General features: G+C 34.0%; 1 protein-coding gene across 1 annotated transcript in view; it reads right to left on the bottom strand.

The window, feature by feature from the left end:
- The window catches only part of LOC111061265 (integrin alpha-PS2), a gene marked incomplete in the record, with an annotated part of 223220 nt that overhangs the window by 62570 nt on the left and 139203 nt on the right, over positions 1–21447 (bottom strand). Inside the window, 1 exon segment of the mRNA XM_039441193.1 lies at positions 1815–1935. Within this exon segment, the coding sequence (XP_039297127.1) occupies positions 1815–1935 (121 nt within the window).

Here is a 21447-nt window from a genome sequence, read left to right as displayed (position 1 = left end):
TATTGGTAGAAGTATTTTTTGCAAAGTTCAATAAGCCAGAACCTCTCTTACTTGTTTTTTAACAGGAAACAGCATTTGAATTCTATTCTATGTTGAGTTTCACTTCTATCTGACAGTATTTCTCATGAATAACACCGAATGCTTCTCATGCAAACAATGCTGACACAATGCAGTGAATCCGACTACATATTTTCATTGATGACTGTGTTTGACAGCCTGGAAGCAAATAAATAAAGAACGCATTAGAAACAGGAAATTAAAAAATCGTTCGCTTTGAACTCATCTTTCATTAGACTCGTCTGGCTGGTCACCATTCTTCTTCTTTTTTTTCTTATTCTCCTCCTTCTTATCCTTCTTCTTCTTCTTCTTCTTCTTCTTCTTCTCTTCTTCTTCTCTTCTTCTTCTTCTTCTTCTTCTTCTTCTTCTTCTTCTTCTTCTTCTTCTTTCTTCTTCGTCTTCTTCTTCTTCTTCTCTTCTTCTCTTCTTCTTCTTCTTCTTCGTCTTCTTCTTCTTCTTCATCTTCTTCTTCTTCTCTCATCTTCTTCTTCTCTTCTTCTTCTTCTTCTTCTTCTTCTTCTTCTTCTTCTTCTTCTTCTTCTTCTTCTTCTTCTTCTTCTTCTTCTTCTTCTTCTTCTCCATCTTCTTCTTCTTCCTCTTCTACTTCCTCTTCTACTTCCTCTTCTACTTCCTCTTCTTCTTCTTCTTCTTCTTCTTCGTCTTCTTTTTTTTTCTCTCTCAATATCTTTCAATTTGGTAGAGAGTTAGTGGGGAGGATATTTTGAATATTGTTTCCTTAGAATGGACATTGATATGTCCAAAGCTCCGCCAATTTATGTACATGCATTACAATATTATCATCTATAGTTATTATATTACAAATTGCTTTTTCATATCATATACAGTTCAATAATTATTTTCTTAGTCTATATCATGTAAAATTCTCTTTTAATAACTGATTATATCTGTATTTTTACAGAAACGGTAAGATACAGATATAAAAATATATATTACATATATTACTTGTATTTTATGTATGTGTGTAAAGGAAAAAAATAAATTGAAATTGAAATTGAAATTGAAAAAGCTTGGCATCAGCTGATTAAAAGTGAATTGCTCATGTTTGTGGCGCGTAAATCTGTACGCACCTTAAGAGTTCTATGTATGGTTCCACATATATATGTTGGGAGCAATGCATCTTGATGCGAGCATCGTTATCATGTTGATTGATTGATTGATTGAGTACTTTATTTATGTAGATTACAATATATACTGGCTTATACACTTATATACAATAGCTCACAATACAGCAACATTATAGATGAATTTACATAATATAGACTAGGAAAATGATTATTGAACTGTATATGATATGAAAAAGCAATTTGTAATATAATAACTATAGATAATAATATTATATTGTAATGCATGTACATAAATTGGCGGAGCTTTGGACATATCAATGTCCATTCTTCGGAAAGAATATTAAAAATATCCTCCCCACTAACTCTCTACCAAAGATATATCACAGAGTTGATAAGAGGTATCACAGCTAAGATAACCTCAAGATGCCTATAACCATGCTCGGTAAATTGAGAATCTATATGCAAAATGTGAAGTTAATGAGTTGAGTAGTTGAGACGTGATGATGCGTCAGTCGTGAATTTCCTATCCCCTACGTGTATAAGCCAGTTCTTTCCTCTATTATATTATAGTTATAGCCTACAGGTATCAGTCATCCTCTATGCAAGACAGTGGCAAGGCAGAGAATCGGAAATTTGATTAAGTCAAAGGAAATTTGTAGAAATGATACTCACGTGTTCTACAAGGCGGATATTCGGCAATTTCAGTGAAATCTCTGCTGGCAACAAAGCAGGTTCCAACTGGATCTCTCCTAGTTCCTATCGACGAATAGTAAACGTATCTGGGAGCACACGCCTGTAACAAAAGAGAAAAAGAATTGATGAATCAGGATAATAGAGAGTGGCCAGTAATGAAAACAGAGAAAATACACTCAAAATAAAAGGAATAATCACGAGTTATGAAAATTCGTCCAATTATAATGTTTCTATTTGAATTCCAAAATAATTGTTGGCGGGTGGTCGCATCTTAAGGCTAAAAACGAACTTTCTACTGGTGATATTTTTCTAAGTTTTTCGATTTGTATATCATCAAGCTATCAAAATGAAAAAGTTCTCTTAGGGAAAGATTTTTTTTCCTCCACCTACTGTCAAAAGTACTTACTTTACTCCCTGAAACATGATACTAAAGTGTCACTTTTTCGCTCTCGGTACTAAAAAACAGAAAAACTCCCTAGGGAGTAAAAGTGACTCCATTTAAATAACATGGGAAGCATCTCTATTTTAAAAACGTTCATTTGGAATAGGTCAGAAGGTCTAAGCTCAGATGAGGAAGCATATAGAGTAGTCATTAAACCAACTAAATTCAATACCTCAACCAGACATTTGATCGATATATAAAATTTATGTTTGTTTGCTGAAATTATTATCACAAAATTCATATCACTATACTATAAAAAATTTATATTTTTTTCTTTTAATCCATGTTATTCAAAATACCAGCAAACGAATATTACTTATTAACTAATCAAATTTGAAACGGGAACTTCATCATAGCTGTAGTTGTGGCTGTCATTGTTATTACAACTTTAGCCGACAGATAGTGCTGTCGGAGGAGAACTGTGATTACAAGCCAGCTGTTTCTGTTTACTTTTTAAATTATGTTGTAACACATTGTTTGGTCACATACGTTTTTAAAAAATATTTTATTTGCAGTTTTTATAAAAATGTAGGTGGAGGAAAAATGTTGTGTATATCACGAGTGAAAAATGTTTTTTCTCCCTCAGGAAAATTGTTGCCCTCGGCTTCGCCTCGGGCTTCAAACTTTTCCCTCAGGGAGGAAAAACAGCACTTTTCACTCTAGATATACAAATAACTATTTCCGATCATTACTTTTTGAGATATGAGCGCCTGAAGTTTGAATTTTTGGAACAGAACATTTCAAATTCATGGTATGTTGATCTAGTGAAATAAAAATTTCCTGAAAATATCAATTTCTGATAAAGTTATTCAATCTACGAAAAATGAGCAAAAATAACTTAAAAAGTTATTTGTGGTAATTTTTAGTATATTGAATAACTTTCTCAAAAATTTATATTTTTAGAAAATTTTTGTTTTACTAGATTAGGAATACCATAAAAAATCAATTCTCCAAATCTCATGGATTTATCTCTTACCGAAATGTTCTGTCCCAAAAATTTGAACTTTAGGCGCTCATATCTCAAAAAGTAAAGATCGGAATAAAAAGGTTTTCCTGAGAAAACTTTTTCATTTTGGTAGCTTGATGATATGAGAATCGGAAAAATTTGAAAAATATCACCTGTAGAATGTTCATTTTTAGCCTTTGCACAGCCTTCAAAAGCTAAAAACCATTTCCAGAATTTAGAGAGTACAATGAATTGGATAAGATAAGATTATATTCTCTTTATCAATGTCACAATATACTGGCTTCTACATTTTATTTACATACAAGACAATATGCGAAGAATTTCACAAAGTATAAGAAAATTGGGGATAAAGATTGAATGCGCATTGAATTGGGATAATATAATCTATAGTGAGGTTAACGTTATAATGACAGTGGATAAAGATGAAAGAACAGCGTTGCCTAGTCTTTGCCTTGATTAATTACATATCCACAATGTTAAAAACATACTTGACAACGTTGCGGAGCTAGAAAAGGATAATGCTATCCGTTTTGTGGAATGATAGACAAGGATAGCAGCACCAATGTTAATCAAACACTACCATTATAACGTGAACCTCACTATAGAACATGAACATCCACAACATGATACAGTATCAACACAATATGATACAGTATCAACACAATATGATACAGTATCATGGACCTCTCTACAGTAAAGGAGTTGAATGGTTGAATGGAGTTGAAGGAAGATCAAAACTAAATGAATAAAAGGAAGAACTGAAGAAGGATGAGTAAGAGAAAAGGAAGAACAAGAACAAAAAATGTGGAAGTGTGTTTTGAACAATGTTTTCTCCTCTTCATTACCATTTTTCTTCTGCTTGTTCACTTTTCTCCACACGATTAGAAAACTAAGCTAGAGAACGAAGGCGCTATCTGCTTTGTTGAATGATAGACAAGGATAGCAACACCAATGTTAATCGAATTCTGTCATTATAATGTGGACCTCACTATAGAACAAGAACAACCACAACATGATACAGTATCAACACAATATGATACAGTATCATCTCAACTTGATACACAACACTATGATTTGATACATTCGCTATCTGCTTTGTGGAATGATAGACAAGGATAGCAACACCAATGTTAATCGAATTCTGTCATTATAACGTGGACCTCACTATAGAACAAGAACAACCACAACATGATACAGTATCAACACAATATGATACAGTATCATCTTTACTTGATACACACCACTATGATTTGATGCATTCGCTATCTGCTTTGTGGAATGATAGACAAAGATAGCAACACCAATGTTAATCAAATACTACCATTATATCGTGGACCTCACTATAGTAATGTAATATCATAAATCGGCAGTGTTACAATAAAAAATTGTCGACTCTGAAAAGGATCTGAAATAATAATATCCTTCTCATCAACACAAAACCGGGCTGGAGTATAGTTTGGACCTTGAGATCTGTGAATGGGAGGAAAGGAGAAGGAGGAGGAGGATTGATTGATTGATTGATTGATTGATTGAGTACTTTATTTATGTAGATTACAATATATACTGGCTTATACACTTATATACAATAGCTTACAATACAGCTAAATTATAGATGAATTTACATAATATAGACTAAGAAAATAATTATTGAACTGAATATGATATGAAAAAGCAATTTGTAATATAATAACTATAGATAATAATTATATTGTAATGCATGTACATAAATTGGCGGAGCTTTGGACATATCAATGTCCATTCTTCGGAAACAATATTCAATATATCCTCCCCACTAACTCTCTACCAAAGAGATATCACAGAGTTGATAAGAGGTATCACAGCCAAGATAACCTCAAGATGCCTATAACCATCCTCGGTGAGCTTTGGACATATCAATGTCCATTCTTCGGAAAGAATATTAAAAATATAGAGGAGGAGGATAAGAAGATGGCAAAGGAAATCACGGAGAAGAAGAATAAGATGTCATAAGCAAATGATGATAAAAATAGAGAGTGAGCAGAATATTTAAAAAAAAAAGAATGGAAGGATTCATGCGATGAATCTGATGGAGAATGAGACGTAGAAGAAAGAAAGGGGCAAGTAGAAGAAGAAGAAGGATAAGAGAGAGAAGGATAAGGAGAAGTGAAAATTAGTGAGCGAATCAATGAAATAGGCAAACGTATTTGCATAGTATCATCCATAGAGTGGAGTAAATAGGGCCACACATGGAGAGAGTCATTGAAAACGATTGCTCTCTTCTTCTCCTTCTTCTTCTTCTTCTCCTTCTTCTTTTTCTATTTCTCCTCTTCTCCTTCTCTCCTTAAAGCGTATTACTCTTTAAGCGTACATTCTATCTGATAGTGCCTCTGTACTTTGCATCCTCTCATCTTATTAGTCCTATACTAACTTAACTGTTTTATAGTAGAATCGCATGATAGCCTTGACTTACTATACTAACTGTATAGCATAACTATAGCTATAAAACCAGTAGAAATGATAGGACGACATGGTTGTCAAGTTTCTTTTTTCAAATCCTTTTATAGTAGATAGAAAAATATATAAAAAATAAAGTGAAGAATATAATATAATTGATTATTTTAAACAGAGATGAACAGTTAATATAAAATGAAGAATATAATATAATTGATTATTTTAAACAAAGATGAACAGTTGTATCAAGTTATGGTGTTTTGTATCAAGTTGAGATGATACTGTATCATATGTGAGTTTAGGTGATACCCCACGGTTTGTCGAATTCATTCAAAATTTGGAAGTTTTGTATCAAGTTGAGATACCGATCAGATATACCGATATCAGCCATCCTCTATAGTAGGCAGTGGCAAGGTAGAGGAGATTCGGCAACGCTGGTCTCCCATCTTATTCCACTGCCATTATAACATCACTATAGTGATTATAATAAGCAAACGTAACATGTTTTATGAATATTCCGAATTACTAAAGAATTTTGTTGAGTCATTCAGTAAACGCTAATTTTACAAGAGTACTTAGTAAATAAGTACTTTCAATTGAATGTTCCTTTGTCTAAGGTCAGTAAACCTAGAATGTTAAGGCCCAGTTGCTCAAAAGCCAGTTAAATTTTAACCGTGATTTATTCAATGAGAACCTGTCAAGTATATTCATTTATTTATTCATATATTGATTTAGATACAATATAATTCTGAACTATGAATGATTGAAAAAGGAACAACATGCTTAAAGATCAAAACTGTTCCTTTCCCAAATTTCGATAGAAATTGTCCAAAAATAGGTTATGTTTACACTTCACGATTTGTGTCCAATTTTGAGTCCAAAATATTTATGAACTAGGAATTTAGAAAAGTTGAAAAACAAATTAAATAATAATACTTCACTGAATCATTACTGGTAACTGAAATCCTATTATATTAACAGAGCAATTTCTGTAAGTTATGTCTGTTTATATTTTTATGATATTAATAATATCTGGTTATTTTTATCCTATTATATTGAGCGAGCAATTTATGTATTTTTATATCTGGTTATTTATGTTTACCGGATCTCGAAAACGGCTCTAACGATTTTCACGAGATTTGGAACATAGTAGGTTTATGATATAAAAATTCGATTGCACTAGGTCTCATCCTTGGGAAAACTCGCTGAACGAGATTAAAGGGATAATTCATCCCTGGCTGAAACAGCTGAGACTTTCGTCGTCTGTGGATAGTAGACAGTGAGCCAGTGATTCTGTGGAAGATCAAAATATCGCCTCCCCGAAATGCGTAAGATGCATAACCTGACGACGTATAGTCAGCTGTAAAATATAAAATCGATGATTTTAGAGAATTATTGTGTTCTGTTTATCAATAAATAAAAATAACGCGCGAAGCTCGGTGCCCTGGTATTTATATTAATAATTGAAAATTTTAAAACTTACTTCTAAAACAACAGCTGAATTAATTAGCACAGTAGGCTTTTTTTTATAAGACGGCTTCTCTGATTGGTTCTCGTAGAATTGGTTGCAATTAAAATTTAACCGACTACTGTGCAACCAGGCCTTACAGTATTGATATTTGAATTCATATATCTTGGAGAATTTCTTTGATTGTGTTAATGATTCATTTCTATAGTGAGGTCCACGTTATAATGGCAGTGTTTGATTAGCAATGGTATTGCTATCCTTGTCTATCATTCCACAAAGCAGATAGCGAATGTATCAAATCATAGTGTTGTGTATCAAGTTGTGATGATACTGTATCATATTGTGTTGATACTGTATCATGTTGTGGTTGTTCTTGTTCTGTAGTGAGGTCCACGTTATAATGGCAGTATTTGATTAACATTGGTGTTGCTATCCTTGCCTATCATTCCACAAAGCAGATAGCGAATGTATCAAATCATAGTGTTGTGTATCAAGTTGAGATGATACTGTATCATATTGTGCTCATACTGTATCATGTTGTGATAGTTCTTGTTTTATAGTGAGGTCCACGTTATAATGGCAGTATTTGATTAACATTGGTGTTGCTATCCTTGTCTATCATTCCACTAAGCAGATAGCGAATGTATAAAATCATAGTGTTGTGTATCAAGTTGAGATGATACTGTATCATATTGTTTTGATACTGTATCATGTTGTGGTTGTTCTTGTACTAAAGTGAGGCCCATGTTCTAATGGCAGTGTTTGATTAGCAATGGTATTGCTATCCTTGTCTATCATTCAACAAAGCGGATAGCGTTATCTCTTTCATGCTTTGCTCTGTTCCAGATTGTCTTTTAACAGTGTAGAATTGATAAATATTTGGCAAAGTGTTTCATCTTAATATTATGAAAATTCATTTTAAACGAGAATGGACCGTTAATATTACATCAATAAACCTGTATCAGCTACCGTCTATAGAAGGTATTGACAAGACAGAGGATCGGCAACGTTGTTGACCTATCTTTCTCCACTGCCATTATAACGTGGACCCCACGATAGAGTACGTGATGTACAAGTAATATTGATTGAATGTTCCTTTGTCTTGGGTCAGTAAACTCATTATTTTTACGATGCGAATATTTTAAATTGATATTTCTTACAAAATTCTATTATACTCTGGATGAAACAGGTGGAGACTTGAACAAAATATCAGTGTTGTATTTTTACTCATTATTTAACATCTTACTGGTAACCCGTGCTCCGCAAGGGTCTATTTCAAAACTAGACGTAATGAAAACTTGAAGAATTCAAAAAAGGCCTATAACCAAAGACCTTAAAGAGATATAGACCCACAATGCCTATGCCTTCCCAATGATAGCTCTTACTTGAAATTGAAGGCCACCATTGGGGTATTTTAGCACGAGATATTATATCTATATATTTGTAATACTATAGATTACAAAGGCATTGGTATGTAATAATCTCATAGACTGCTCCCTCAATGGCCGATTTCAGTTCCAAGTACGACACTAGCGCTGCATGTGAGTCTATGCATCTTTAAGGTCTTTGCCTATAACCATCCTCGTTCAATTAAGAATTTATATGCAAATTTCAAGTTAATGAGTTGAGTAGTTGAGACGTGATGATGCGTCATTCGTGAATTTCCTATCCCCTACGTGTATAAAACATTTCTTTCCTTTATTATAGTATAGATGACAAAAATCCCATCTATTAACGATGTTGCCAAATTGTGCGAAATTTCAAACTTCTCATGCAAGCCCATATGACTGGATATATTCAATTCGACAACACTGTCGATGCAGAGTATCCAATTTGAATATAAAAAGATTGAAATCCTGCATAACTTGGCAACACCGATATTTTGCCCAAGTAATAAATTATTCGAGTTATTTCATTATTGACATGCAATATTTCGTTGATTAATCATGCTTCTACAATGTTCAAAAACGTTTTATATTAGGAACGTTGCAGAGCTAGAGATAGCGATATCTGCTCTGTGAACTGATAGACAAGGATAGCAACACTAATGTCAATCAAATACTGCCATTATAACGTGGACTTCACTATAGAACAAGAACAACCACAACATGATACAGTATCAAACCAATATGATACAGTATCATCTCAACTTGTTTCACAACACTATAATTTGATACATTCGCTATCTGCTTTGTGGAATGATAGACAAGGATAGCAACACCAATGTTAATCAAATACTGCCATTATAACGTGGACCTCACTATAGAACAAGAACAACTACAACATGATACAGTATCAACACAATATGATACAGTATCATCTCAACTTGATACACAACACTATGATGTGATACATTCGCTATCTGCTTTGTTGAATGATAGATAAGGATAGCAACACTAATGTCAATCAAATACTACCATTATAACGTGGACCTCACTATAGAACAAGAACAACCACAACATGATACAGTATCAAACCAATATGATACATTATCATCTCAATTTGATTCACAACACTGTGATTTGATACATTCGCTATCTGCTTTGTGGAATGATAGACAAGGATAGCAACACCAATGTTGATCAAATACTGCCATTATAACGTGGACCTCACTATAGAACAAGAACAACCACAACATGATACAGTATCAAACCAATATGATACATTATCATCTCAATTTGATTCACAACACTGTGATTTGATACATTCGCTATCTGCTTTGTGGAATGATAGACAAGGATAGCAACACCAATGTTGATCAAATACTGCCATTATAACGTGGACCTCACTATAGAACAAGAACAACCACAACATGATACAGTATCAAACCAATATGATACATTATCATCTCAATTTGATTCACAACACTGTGATTTGATACATTCGCTATCTGCTTTGTGGAATGATAGACAAGGATAGCAACACCAATGTTGATCAAATACTGCCATTATAACGTGGACCTCACTATAGAACAAGAACAACCACAACATGATACAGTATCAACACAATATGATACAGTATCATGGACCTCTCTATAGTAAAGGAGTTGAATGAATGAATGGAGTTGAAGGAAGATCAAAACAAAATGAATAAAGGAAGAACTGAAAAAGGATGAGTAAGAGAAAGGAAAGAACAAGAACAAAAAATGTGGAAGTGTGTTTTGAACAATGTTTTCTCCTCTTCTAAACAAAACAATAGCATACCTTTCAAAAACTGTGCATTATTTTTTGATAACATATGGCGACCACATGTAGAAATTCTCTGGAGCTCTATTTCATTCTGCTTTTGATTCTAAACCTGTCAAGTTAAACTATTTCTCTGCTTTTTCCACATGTGCATCCTTCTTTGTTATATTCTCTTCTTTCTCTCATTCACATGTGTTTCTCATACGTGGTCACTACCTATTTTAGTGTATTTTACCAATAAGAAATCATTTATCTTCTCTCTTCATTTACATCTTCTTCTTCTTCTTCTTCTTCTTCTTCTTCTTCTTTCCTCTTCTTCTTCTTCTTCTTCTTCTTCTTTCTTCTTCTCCTTCTTCTTCTTCTTCTTCTTCTTCTTCTTCACATCTTTACCATCTTGCTTTTTCCCTTCTTCATGTAGAGTAGTTTTGTATTTTATTTATTCATTCATTGTTCAAAATGCTACAACAAAAATTAAATTATTATTTTATTCAAGTATTAGTATTTTTACTTTCCTTGCTCTTTTACCATAGTTAAGGAAGAAAGTATTGCTTTCAAAAAAATTGAGTTACCCCAATTCCTAAATTTCTATACGTTTCAAGGTCCCCTGGGTCCAAATAATGATTTTTTTATAAATTAGTATTTTATGTTAATGAGAAGGATATTATTGAACCTATAGTACTGTAGGGTTATGATTTGTTAGTGGGCCGATTTGTGTAGATACAACACAATTTATATCATAAAATTAAAATTGCATCAAATCTCAATTTTCATTGATAATTCTTCATACCTTGTGAAATTCATTGAATGATCTTGTCATTTATTGTGAACTATCAGGTAACCCGTGCTCCGCAAGGGTCTATTTTCAAACTCGACAAACTGAAAACTTGACGTAATGAAATCTTGAAAAATTGAAAATGGTCCTTTAACCATCCTCGGTAAATTAAATCTATATGCAGTTGAGTGGTTAAGGCTAAGGCTAAAAATACTTTCTACTCCTGATATTTTCCAATTTGTATATCATCAAGCTATCAAAATGAAAAAGTTTTCTCAAGAAAACATTTTTTTCTAATCATTACTTTTTGAGATATGAGCGCCTAAAGTTTAAATTTTTGGAACAGAACATTTCAAATTCGGTAAGAGATAAATCCATGAAGTTTATAGGATAGATTCTCGATGGTATTTTTGATCTATTGAAACAAAAATTTTCTGAAAATATCAATTTTCAAGATAGTTACTCAATTTACTAAAAATAACTTTTAGTTGAGTTATTTTTGGTAAATTGAATAACTTTTTCATAATTGATATTTTCAGAAAATGTTTGTTTCGCTAGATCAACAATACCATGAAGAAACCAACTCCTAAATCTCATGGATTTATCTCTTACCGAATTTGAAATGTTCTGTCCCAAAAATTCAAATTTCAGGCGCTCATATCTCAAAATTGATATTTTCGGAAAATGTTTGTTTTACTAGATCAACAATACCATGAAGAATCCAACTCCTAAATTTCATGGATTTATCTCTTACCGAATTTGAAATATTCTGTCCCAAAAAGTAATGATCAGAAAAAAAATGTTTTCCTGAGAAAACTTTTTCATTTTGGTAGCTTGATGATATATAAATCGAAAGACTTTGAAAAATATCACGAGTAGAAAGTTTATTTTTAGCCTTTGCACAGCCTTAAGACGTGATGATGCGTCCGTCATTCGTGAATTTCCTATCCCCTACGTGTATGAGCCAGTTCTTTCCTTTATTATAGTATAGACTAGTATATATAAGCCAGCGTAAATATTGTTATGTGAATAAATAAATCTGATCTAATCCTTCCTATTCATCCTTCAACTACTTCGAAAGAACCTTTTCTCCTCCTTCTTCTCATTCATCCCCCTCCTCCTCCTCCTCCTCCTCCGCATCCACCTCCTCCTTCTACCATACATCCGGCTGCACTTTCAATTCTCATTGGGTACTCTGATTAGTCAACTAGGGATAGTTATCTGAATAGAATATCTAATTGATAATAATTTGTAGTAATTGACAAAAATTGGAAGTCTCCCTCATTGTTTTGACATGTGGTCAATCTAAATTGGATAAATGCTATTCACGGTTATCTTTCTCTATTTCATTCTTTCTATCCTCTAGTAGTAACTCTCAAATGAAATCAATCTCCTCTCTCATGAATGATTGACGGCCGGTTTCCGAGCTCGGGATTCAGCTAAGTTCTAGACTTTAGACAGCTGGAGTCAGAAAATTGGCTTTCCGAAACGGGGCGTAGTCGCAGTCCACGTTTAACCTTCCGGCAGTCGCGCTTTTGTAAAAAGTACAACAGTGTGAGTTTTTTTTTGCTGCACGAAGCTATTGAATGGGGTGGTGTCAGTGAATGAGTCACCTATGCATTCCAAAACTTTCCCCCCATCACTCCACTGAGTTGCAGTATCAACCGAGCAATGGTTCAGTCTTTAGGTGCCATTTAGTCGCCACAGTGCATAACATAGGGAAAGACTGTATACGGGGACTGTAAACGAACCAATAACACAGAATTGATGGCTTTGCTTGATGCACCTTATTGGGCTATGAAATGGTAATCATCCAAATGTTCATAGGCGTGAAAAAATCCAAGAAGATGGAAAAAGATATACAATTAATTAATATGTTTTGTCAGTAAACAGAGTACATAGCACTTGAAAATTGGATGTTGTAAAAAGTACAACACGCGACTGCTCGTATGACTGAGTAGGGCGCGACTACCGGAAGGTTAAGCTGAATTTCGAAAAACTAGAAAATTGAACACAAAATAAAATAAAGAGAAAATAGTGTAAAGTTTCAGCTATTTTGAATTATTTGGAAATATTTCATTTCGTCAAGGAAAAACGTTCCCAAATATAGAAATGAGAAAATAAAGATTATCATAAAAACTGCGGCTACAACCCCGTTCCAGAAAGCCAATTTTCTGACTCAAGCTGTTTAAAGTCTACAACTCAACTAAATCTCGAACTCGGAAACCGGCGCTACGTATTATACCAGTGAGCCCCTGGGTTGTAGAACTCGCTCAAAATGCCGCTAATATTTTGCCATCATCTGTTCTATAATATTGAAAGCTGTAAATTGTCGATTGAGATGGATTGAAGTTAATACTACAAATCGCTTTTAATTATCAATTATTGACTACCTTTTTTTGATTTATTCTGAAAAGATTCTAAATAAATTGATGCTAAAGAATCAATTATTCCAAAATACCTATTAGGCTTATTAATTACTAGCAGGTAACCCATGCTTCGCAAGGGTCAAGAAATTTGACAAACTGTAAACTTGACCTATTAAAATCTTGAAGAATTGAAAATAGGCCTATAACCATCTTCGGTAAATTAAGAATCTATATGCAAAATGTGAAGTTAATGAGTTGAGTAGTTGAGACGTGATGATGCGTCATTCGTGAATTTCCCATCCCCTACGTGTAGAAGCCTATTCTTTACTATATTATAGTAGAGATTACATGAATAATTTAAATTGATCCCTTCAGTTATTGGAATTAATAACCGACCGAGCGAAGTGAGGTCTAAGATTCAAGTCGACGGTTTGGCATTTCTCTTAATGTTTAAAGGTTTATATGTTGCGCATTTACGGCGAAACGCGATAATAGATTTTCATAAAATTTGACAGGTATGTTCCTTTTTAAACTGCGCATTTCAAGGATAATATAAAAGGAAAAAGGAGCCCCTTTTCATACACCAATATAAGAGTAAAAATTGGACTATAGAATTATTTATCATATATCAGCTGTCTTGTGGACTATAATACTACCCGTTCAAAAACATCGAACATCTTGGAAATGTCATATCATAGAGAAACAATAGCGTAAGTAGATATCCCATGGTATAGGGAATCTATGTCGCAACTTTTACTGTTATCTCAAGCCGATTACTGTCGATTATTGTCAAATCAAATCAAATCAAATCAAATCGTTTATTGCACAAAAATATATACAGAATACAACTGAAAGGAAAATTGACAACTTTGTGCTACACGTCGGCAAAAGAAAACTTGTACGCCGACGTGGAGTCTTAATATAACTTATTCACTTATACATTATTATTAATATATAAAATGATCCTACAATATTATAATATAGGCTAACAGTAATTAACATTCAACCAACTAAATATTCCATTCTAAGAAATAACAATAAATTAAAGATATACATAAAGCTGAATTTAAGATTCATACAACATCAATCAATATTAAACCAAATCATTAATTGAATAAAAATAATTTTCTTTCACCCAGGTATGGAAATCTTTTATTTTAGGCTTCTTTAACAACCATCCTCTTGGAACTTTATTATAGAGTTTATTTCTCAAATATGAAATACTTCTACGGGATAGGGTGCTATCAACTCTTTCAATTGTGATTAAGTTTTGAGCGACTTGTCTAGTTACTCTTTGAAAATTTTGAATATTTTTTAATTTGAGCACATGTTTCTTAATAGTCTTTAAAATGAACAATGTCTTATAGTGAACAGATTGGAATTTTGAAACAATGTGACACTTGGGAAATCTCTCGGATACCTCATTATTGTTTTGATAACTAACTTTTGTAAAACAAATAGAGGTTTTAAAGTTGAATCAAAAGTTCCTCCCCATATAGAATTACCATACTGAACTAAGGATTGGAATAGAGCAAAATAAACAGATTTTAGTAATTTTAGACTCAAAATACTTCTAAGCATGTACATTTTTAAATTGACCACCCTTAATTTTCTACAAAGGTAGCTAATCTGAGGTGACCAGCGTAGATGCTTATCAACTAAAATACCAAGATACTTGTAATTGTTTACACTCTCAATAACCTCATTGCAAGAATCACATGGATACCTGTTACAAGGATTATTCAAACAAAGCCTGTTCATATCTAGATCTCCTCTTGTTGTTGGACTGAAGGTCATACATTTTGTTTTACCAAGATTTAGTTTCAAATAATTACATTTTAGCCACTGAGAAACCTTATAGTAACCCACTTTTGTTTGCTTGATAACATCTTCCCAGGAACCTTCTTGGAAGATAAGTGCTGTGTCATCAGCAAAACAAATTGTCTTAGACCCAACTGAGTCCAGTACACTAGGCAGGTTATTAACATAGATCAAAAATAAAACTGGTCCCAATACAGTCCCTTGAGGTAGACCCCATGTCACATCTCTAATCTCACTATTACTACCACCACAGCTAACGATTTGGCTTCTACCCCTTAGATAACTTTCAAAGAAATCTAACTCTATTACTTGAATACCAATATTAGATAGTTTCTGGATCATTTTATCATGTGGTACTGTGTCAAAAGCCTTGGCCAGGTCCAGAAACATTACCAAGGTTTTTTTATTTGTTTTGAAACCATTGTATATTGTCTCAGTTAAGGACTCCAATGCATCCTCTGTGCTTCTACCCTGTTGGAAACCAAACTGCCTCTTATCAAGGATTTTATTAACATCTAGATATTCAACTAATCTTTTCTTTACCAATTTTTCGAAAATTTTAGAAATAGAACTTAGCAAGCTAATTGGTCTATAATTTTGAGGTATTTCTTTACTCCCCCCCTTGTGTAAAGGAATAACTTTTGCATGCTTGAAATGCAAGGGAAAGTATCCAGATGAAAAACAACAATTGAAAATTTCTGAAAGAGGTTTAGAGATTGTGTCAGTTGATAGTTTTAGCACGCTGTTGGATATGTCATCCCATCCAGGTGCCTTATTATCATTCAAACTTTTGATTACTTCCTTGATTTCTGTTTCAGTAACAAAATTGAAATTAAATGCATTTTCAATATCTATTGTTTGTTCCAAATATTGATCTTCATTCTGTCCATGTATATCAATTTCCTGCGCTTGATTTATACCTACATTCACAAAATAGTCATTCAAAGCATTAAGATCTTGATTTGCATGTAATTGTGAATTCTTATTTACCCCAATAATTGCTTGATTTATCACAGACCATATCTTCTTAGGGTCACCTTGAGCTTTATTTATTTCTGATTGATAATATAAATCTTTTGCTTTTCTAATTAGATCTACTAATCTATTTCTGTAAGACAGGAATTTCCTTCTCAGCTCTACATTAAATGGTTCATTTTTCAATCTTTTATATAATCTATCTCTTATAGTTATGGACTTTAAAATTCCATTGGACATCCAAGGTTTCAAATGTTTTTTAGTTAAATTAACCTTTTTAATAACTGTTGCTCTACTGATGCACGTTTTTACATTATTTACAAATTCAGTTACTAATGTTTCAATACTTCTATTCGCGTCAATCTCCCAATTCATTAAAGCACTCTCCTCTAACAACTTTTCTTTATTAACATTCCTCACTTCAATAAACTTACATGGCTTACTAGATCGAGAACAAACATCTTTTTTAATTGATGCGTGAAGAGCAGTCGCATAATGATCAGTAATTGACATTTCTAATACAGCAGTTTTTAATGAGTCATTATGTTTGGATTTAGAAAAAATATGGTCTAAAGAAGTATTTGAAGCAGGACGAGTTTTTCTATTGACAAAGGACTCAAACCCATGCGAACTCATAATAGACAAATAATCATGCGTTTTTTTAGAGTTACATAACAAATCAATATTTACATCACCTATCACTAATGAATAATCAAAATTAAAGCATGAACCATTCATATAATTATCAAGTTGTTCTATAAATAAAGGTATACTTGTACTAGGAGATCTATAAACGGATGTTACTAAATATTTATTATTTTTAGTTTGCAGCTCAACAGCTAAGAAAGGATATTCGTTTGGACTATCAATTTTTTTCGAGGAAATACTATTAGCTACATACATGACAATTCCATCTGAACGATTCAAGGAGTTACTTTTTATATATAAATTATAGCCATTAATGTTTAACAGTGATTTTTCTTCTTCAGAAGTCCAGGTTTCAGTAAAAATTAGAACCTCAAATTTTGTTCTCATGCTGTTCAAAATAATGAGAATTTGATCAAAATTTCTTTTCAAACTTCTTATATTTAAACTAAAAATATTCAATTCATAATTAAGGGGCTGGATATAGTTCAAGTATTCATCGGTACTTTCACATTCCCTAACACTGTTAATACTATCTACAAATTGCGTGAGATCATTCATAATAAATGTTTAATCAAACCTGTAGCAACACTTTATTCCTCTTCGTTGATAATTTTCAGATGGTCCAGTCCCTTGACTTTGAATACAGGTGAGCCCTCCGACTTCTTAGCGCACATTTGTGAACCACGAAACCAGACGAATTTCCAATCATTTTCCCTAGCTAACTCACGAGCGGCTTTCAGTTCTTTAGCACTCTTGGCAGTCAGCTGATTCATTAGCCTGAAGTGTCCGTTCGGCAGGTTTCTGTTGATTTTTTTCACGTCGATTCCGGGTCTGCTCCTATCTTCTCTGCTTATGGTTTGGAAAGCCGTCATCCATTTGTCCCTCATACTCCTTCTCACGAACCTGACGACAATCATCGGTGTAGTCTCTCGGTTCATGGATGGCAGTCTGTGAGCGACGCTGATTTCGTTTGATGAGAAATCAGACACTTGGAGAGCACTGGCTACGCCTTGTAGGATTTCTTCCATGTTTTCGTTCTTTGTTGCAGGTATACCGGTTAATAATAAATTTTCCCTCCTGGTATATTCTTCTAATATTTCATTTCTCTTAGAAAGAAATTTCACTTCTTCTTTCAATTTTTGGTTTTCAGTGATTAATTGTTCATTAGCTTTTTTGATTTCTCCGATATCCGATTTGAAACTATCAAAACTATCCGAAACAAATTTTACTGAGTGAGTTAGTTCCCCTAATTGTTGATCAATATCTTTTTTCAACGATTTTGAAAACTGTTCAAATAAAACAGTCATTTTTCGCATTAAAACATCACTTTCCATTTCACTCTCTTCTTGTCCTGGTGACACAGACACCTGTTTACAAGCACTGCACTTCCATTTATTCCGATTATCCTTTGAAAGTTTTTTGAAGTTCTTTACGGTTAAATAGTGGCAGATGTAATGACATTTTTGTTTACACGAAGCACAAATTATTGAGTCTTCATCACTGAAATTGCCGAGGCAAACGTTGCAGTTATTCATATTTCAAACGTATCTATAATATGCGAGCTAAACAGAATACGAGTTTGATGAGTAGACGGTCACGATAAACAAGTCAGTACACTCAATAATAGATAAGCTGCAAACAATAGTACAATTCACTCCTTGTCACCACAAACACGTTCGCTCGTCACCGCTGCTCGACTAAGACTGAAATTTAAGACTGTCAATTTTTACTGTTTTGTTGGGGTGAGAGTGTATGAACGGCACAATTTGAGAGACCACCAGCGTCACACAGCTGCATGGAAAAGAACTACGTGAGCTATCGGCTTGAGATAACAGTAAAAGTTGCGACATAAACGCCCTATACCATGGGATATCCACTTATGCTATCGTTTCTCTATGGTCATATCTTCCCATCAACGTTAGTAGAGAGTTGACTATAATACTACCCATTCAAAAACATCGAACATCTTGAAAATGTATGTTTCCATGAACGTTGTAGACAGTTGCAGCCAGACCTGATAACAGCGCTCACACTCACATTCCGGGACGACACGTCACGGTACGATAGGACAGAAAGCTATATGTTTATTTAGGATTTTTTCTAGACACTTTAAATTGATAAATTAATTATTAGTTTTTGAGAAAACAAAACAACAGGTCAATGTGTCAATGAAACTAACTGAGCGCGAGGTCTACTGTTCACAGAACTACTAGTTCAGCTGACAGCTGATTTGTGATTTGTCATGACAAAGAATTACTTCAAATTATTACTTTGCTTGCCCTATTACCATAGGTAAGGGAAGTATTGCTTTCCGAAAAAATTAAGGTACCCCAATTTCTAAATTTCTATACGTTTCGAGGTCCCCTGAGTCCAAAAAAGTGGTTTTTGGGTATTGGTCTGTATGTGTGTGTGTGTGTGTGTGTGTGTTGTGTGTGTGTGTGTGTGTGTGTGTGTGTGTGTGTGTGTGTGTGTGGTGTGTGTGTATGTGTATGACTTTGAATTTGGAACTTAAGGTCCTTCCCCTATAAGGATCCGACACGAACAATTTCGATCAAATGCAATTCAAGATGGCGGCTAAAATGGCGAAAATGTTGTCAAAAACAGGGTTTCTCGCGATTTTCTCGAAAACGGCTTCAACGATTTCGATCAAATTTATACCTGAAATATTGTTAACCTTTATCAACTGCCACAAGTCTCATATCTATAGAAATTTCAGGAGCTTCGCCCCATCTAGGTAAAGTTTGATTTTAGATTCCCAATGATCAGGCTTCAGATACAATTTAAACAAGAAATTCCAAATGGAAAAGATTGAGCATGAAAATCTCTACACAAGTAATGTCCAGTAACATTTTCACCTAAAATTTGAAATAAGCTCGAAATTCGAGAAAATGTTATTATTTCAATTGCAAACTGTTGGCAACTGTTGATTCTATTAAATCATTCACTATGAAGAGATAGCAGACCACGTGTGTCTCCAGCGTTATAGTCCTGTCACCAGCTGACTTAGATCTTTGCATAGTAGACTTGAGATGCGCGGGAACACTAGCGTCAGGTGATAAATTTTCATAACAGCAAGGAAAGTTGTGTGAGTGCGCCACACCAGATTTTTTATTATGCACTTCCAATGTTATCCGGCTGGGAGAGTAGTGAAATGTATATGGAAGGAGAGGATATAATGTAAAAGAAGGAGAAAAGGTCGACCAAGAAACAGGTGGACAGATGATGTGATGCGCGATCTGAGGACGCTTGGAGTTCGTAACTGGAGGAGGCAGGCCGAGGATCGAGACAGATGGAGGGGCTATGTGAGGGAGGCCAAGGGTTGTAAAGACCTGTAGAGCTGAGGAGTAAGTAAGTAATGTTATCTTGCTACAAGTCAAGTGTAGGAACTCGCCACGCTCGTTCAAATATGAAGTCATGCCGAAGAAAATGGTGAGGATAATGATGAAGGAGGAGAAGGAAGAACTTGATCAAGAGGAAAAAAAGAAGAAGAAGACATGAGAAGACGGAGAAGACGAAGAAAAAGGAAAAGACAAAGACTTTTTCACCTTCTCCTTATATCTCACTATTCCTTCTTCGTCTTACACATTATAAAACTACTGACACCTCTTTAGTAACCTTCTATACACTGGTTTTTGTCAGTTAAATATTACTAATGTACTAACTGTGGACTTAAACTGAATGGTTGCAAGAATATTCAGTTCGGTTTTAAGTTACTTGACTATATTTAGTTACTGATCTAGCTAGCTATCTAAGGTCGAAATACTCAGTTTTCATAACCTTAAATGAGATGAGGAATTCTTAGAATGACATAAGAACTATTAATGAAAAACACATAACCATGTCGTATTCTGATGAATATCATTGCTATTTATAATTTAACACAGTGTTTCTTCTCCTCCTCTTCTCGTCCTTCCACATCTTCTTCTTCTACTGCTATGCTTCTTCATCTCCTTCTTCCTATGTTTCTCCTTCTTCTTCTTCTTCTTCTTCTTCCAAACCTCGTCCTCCAACTTCTCTTCCCCACTCATCCGCACTGTTGTTTTCGTTCTTTTTCTTCATCCTCCTATCCTTACTTTGCTTTCTCTTCTTCTTCATCATCTTCTCCTTCTTCTTCTTTTTCTCCTTCTTCATCATCTTCTACTTCTTCTTCTTCTTCTTTTTCTTCTTCAAGAAGCAGGGTCAGAGCTTGACAAGTTCTGTTTATTTCTTCTTCTGATCCACCTTCATCACCACCTCTTCCTCCATCTCCTTTTACTTCTCCTCCTCCCATCTTCTTTCACTACCTACTCCTCTTCCTCATCCTCCTCCTGCTCCTCCACCTCCTCCTTCCACATATTCTTATCCACCACCTCTACTTTTTCCTTCTCCCTAACCTCACTCCTTGCGGATTACAGAAAAGGAATACAATGATAATATCCACAGAGAATCGCGTTAACATTCAAAATATTTAGGTCCTTTTAGCAAAACTTTGAACTTACACCTGGAATTCTATTCCAAACTCTGACAACCTTCTTCTTTCTCATATTTTTCCTCCT

Source organism: Nilaparvata lugens, chromosome 14 (genome assembly GCF_014356525.2).
Source record: "Nilaparvata lugens isolate BPH chromosome 14, ASM1435652v1, whole genome shotgun sequence".
Classification (NCBI taxonomy): domain Eukaryota; kingdom Metazoa; phylum Arthropoda; class Insecta; order Hemiptera; family Delphacidae; genus Nilaparvata; species Nilaparvata lugens.
Note: the sequence above shows the minus strand (reverse complement) of the source record. Positions and strands in the feature narration are given on the sequence as shown.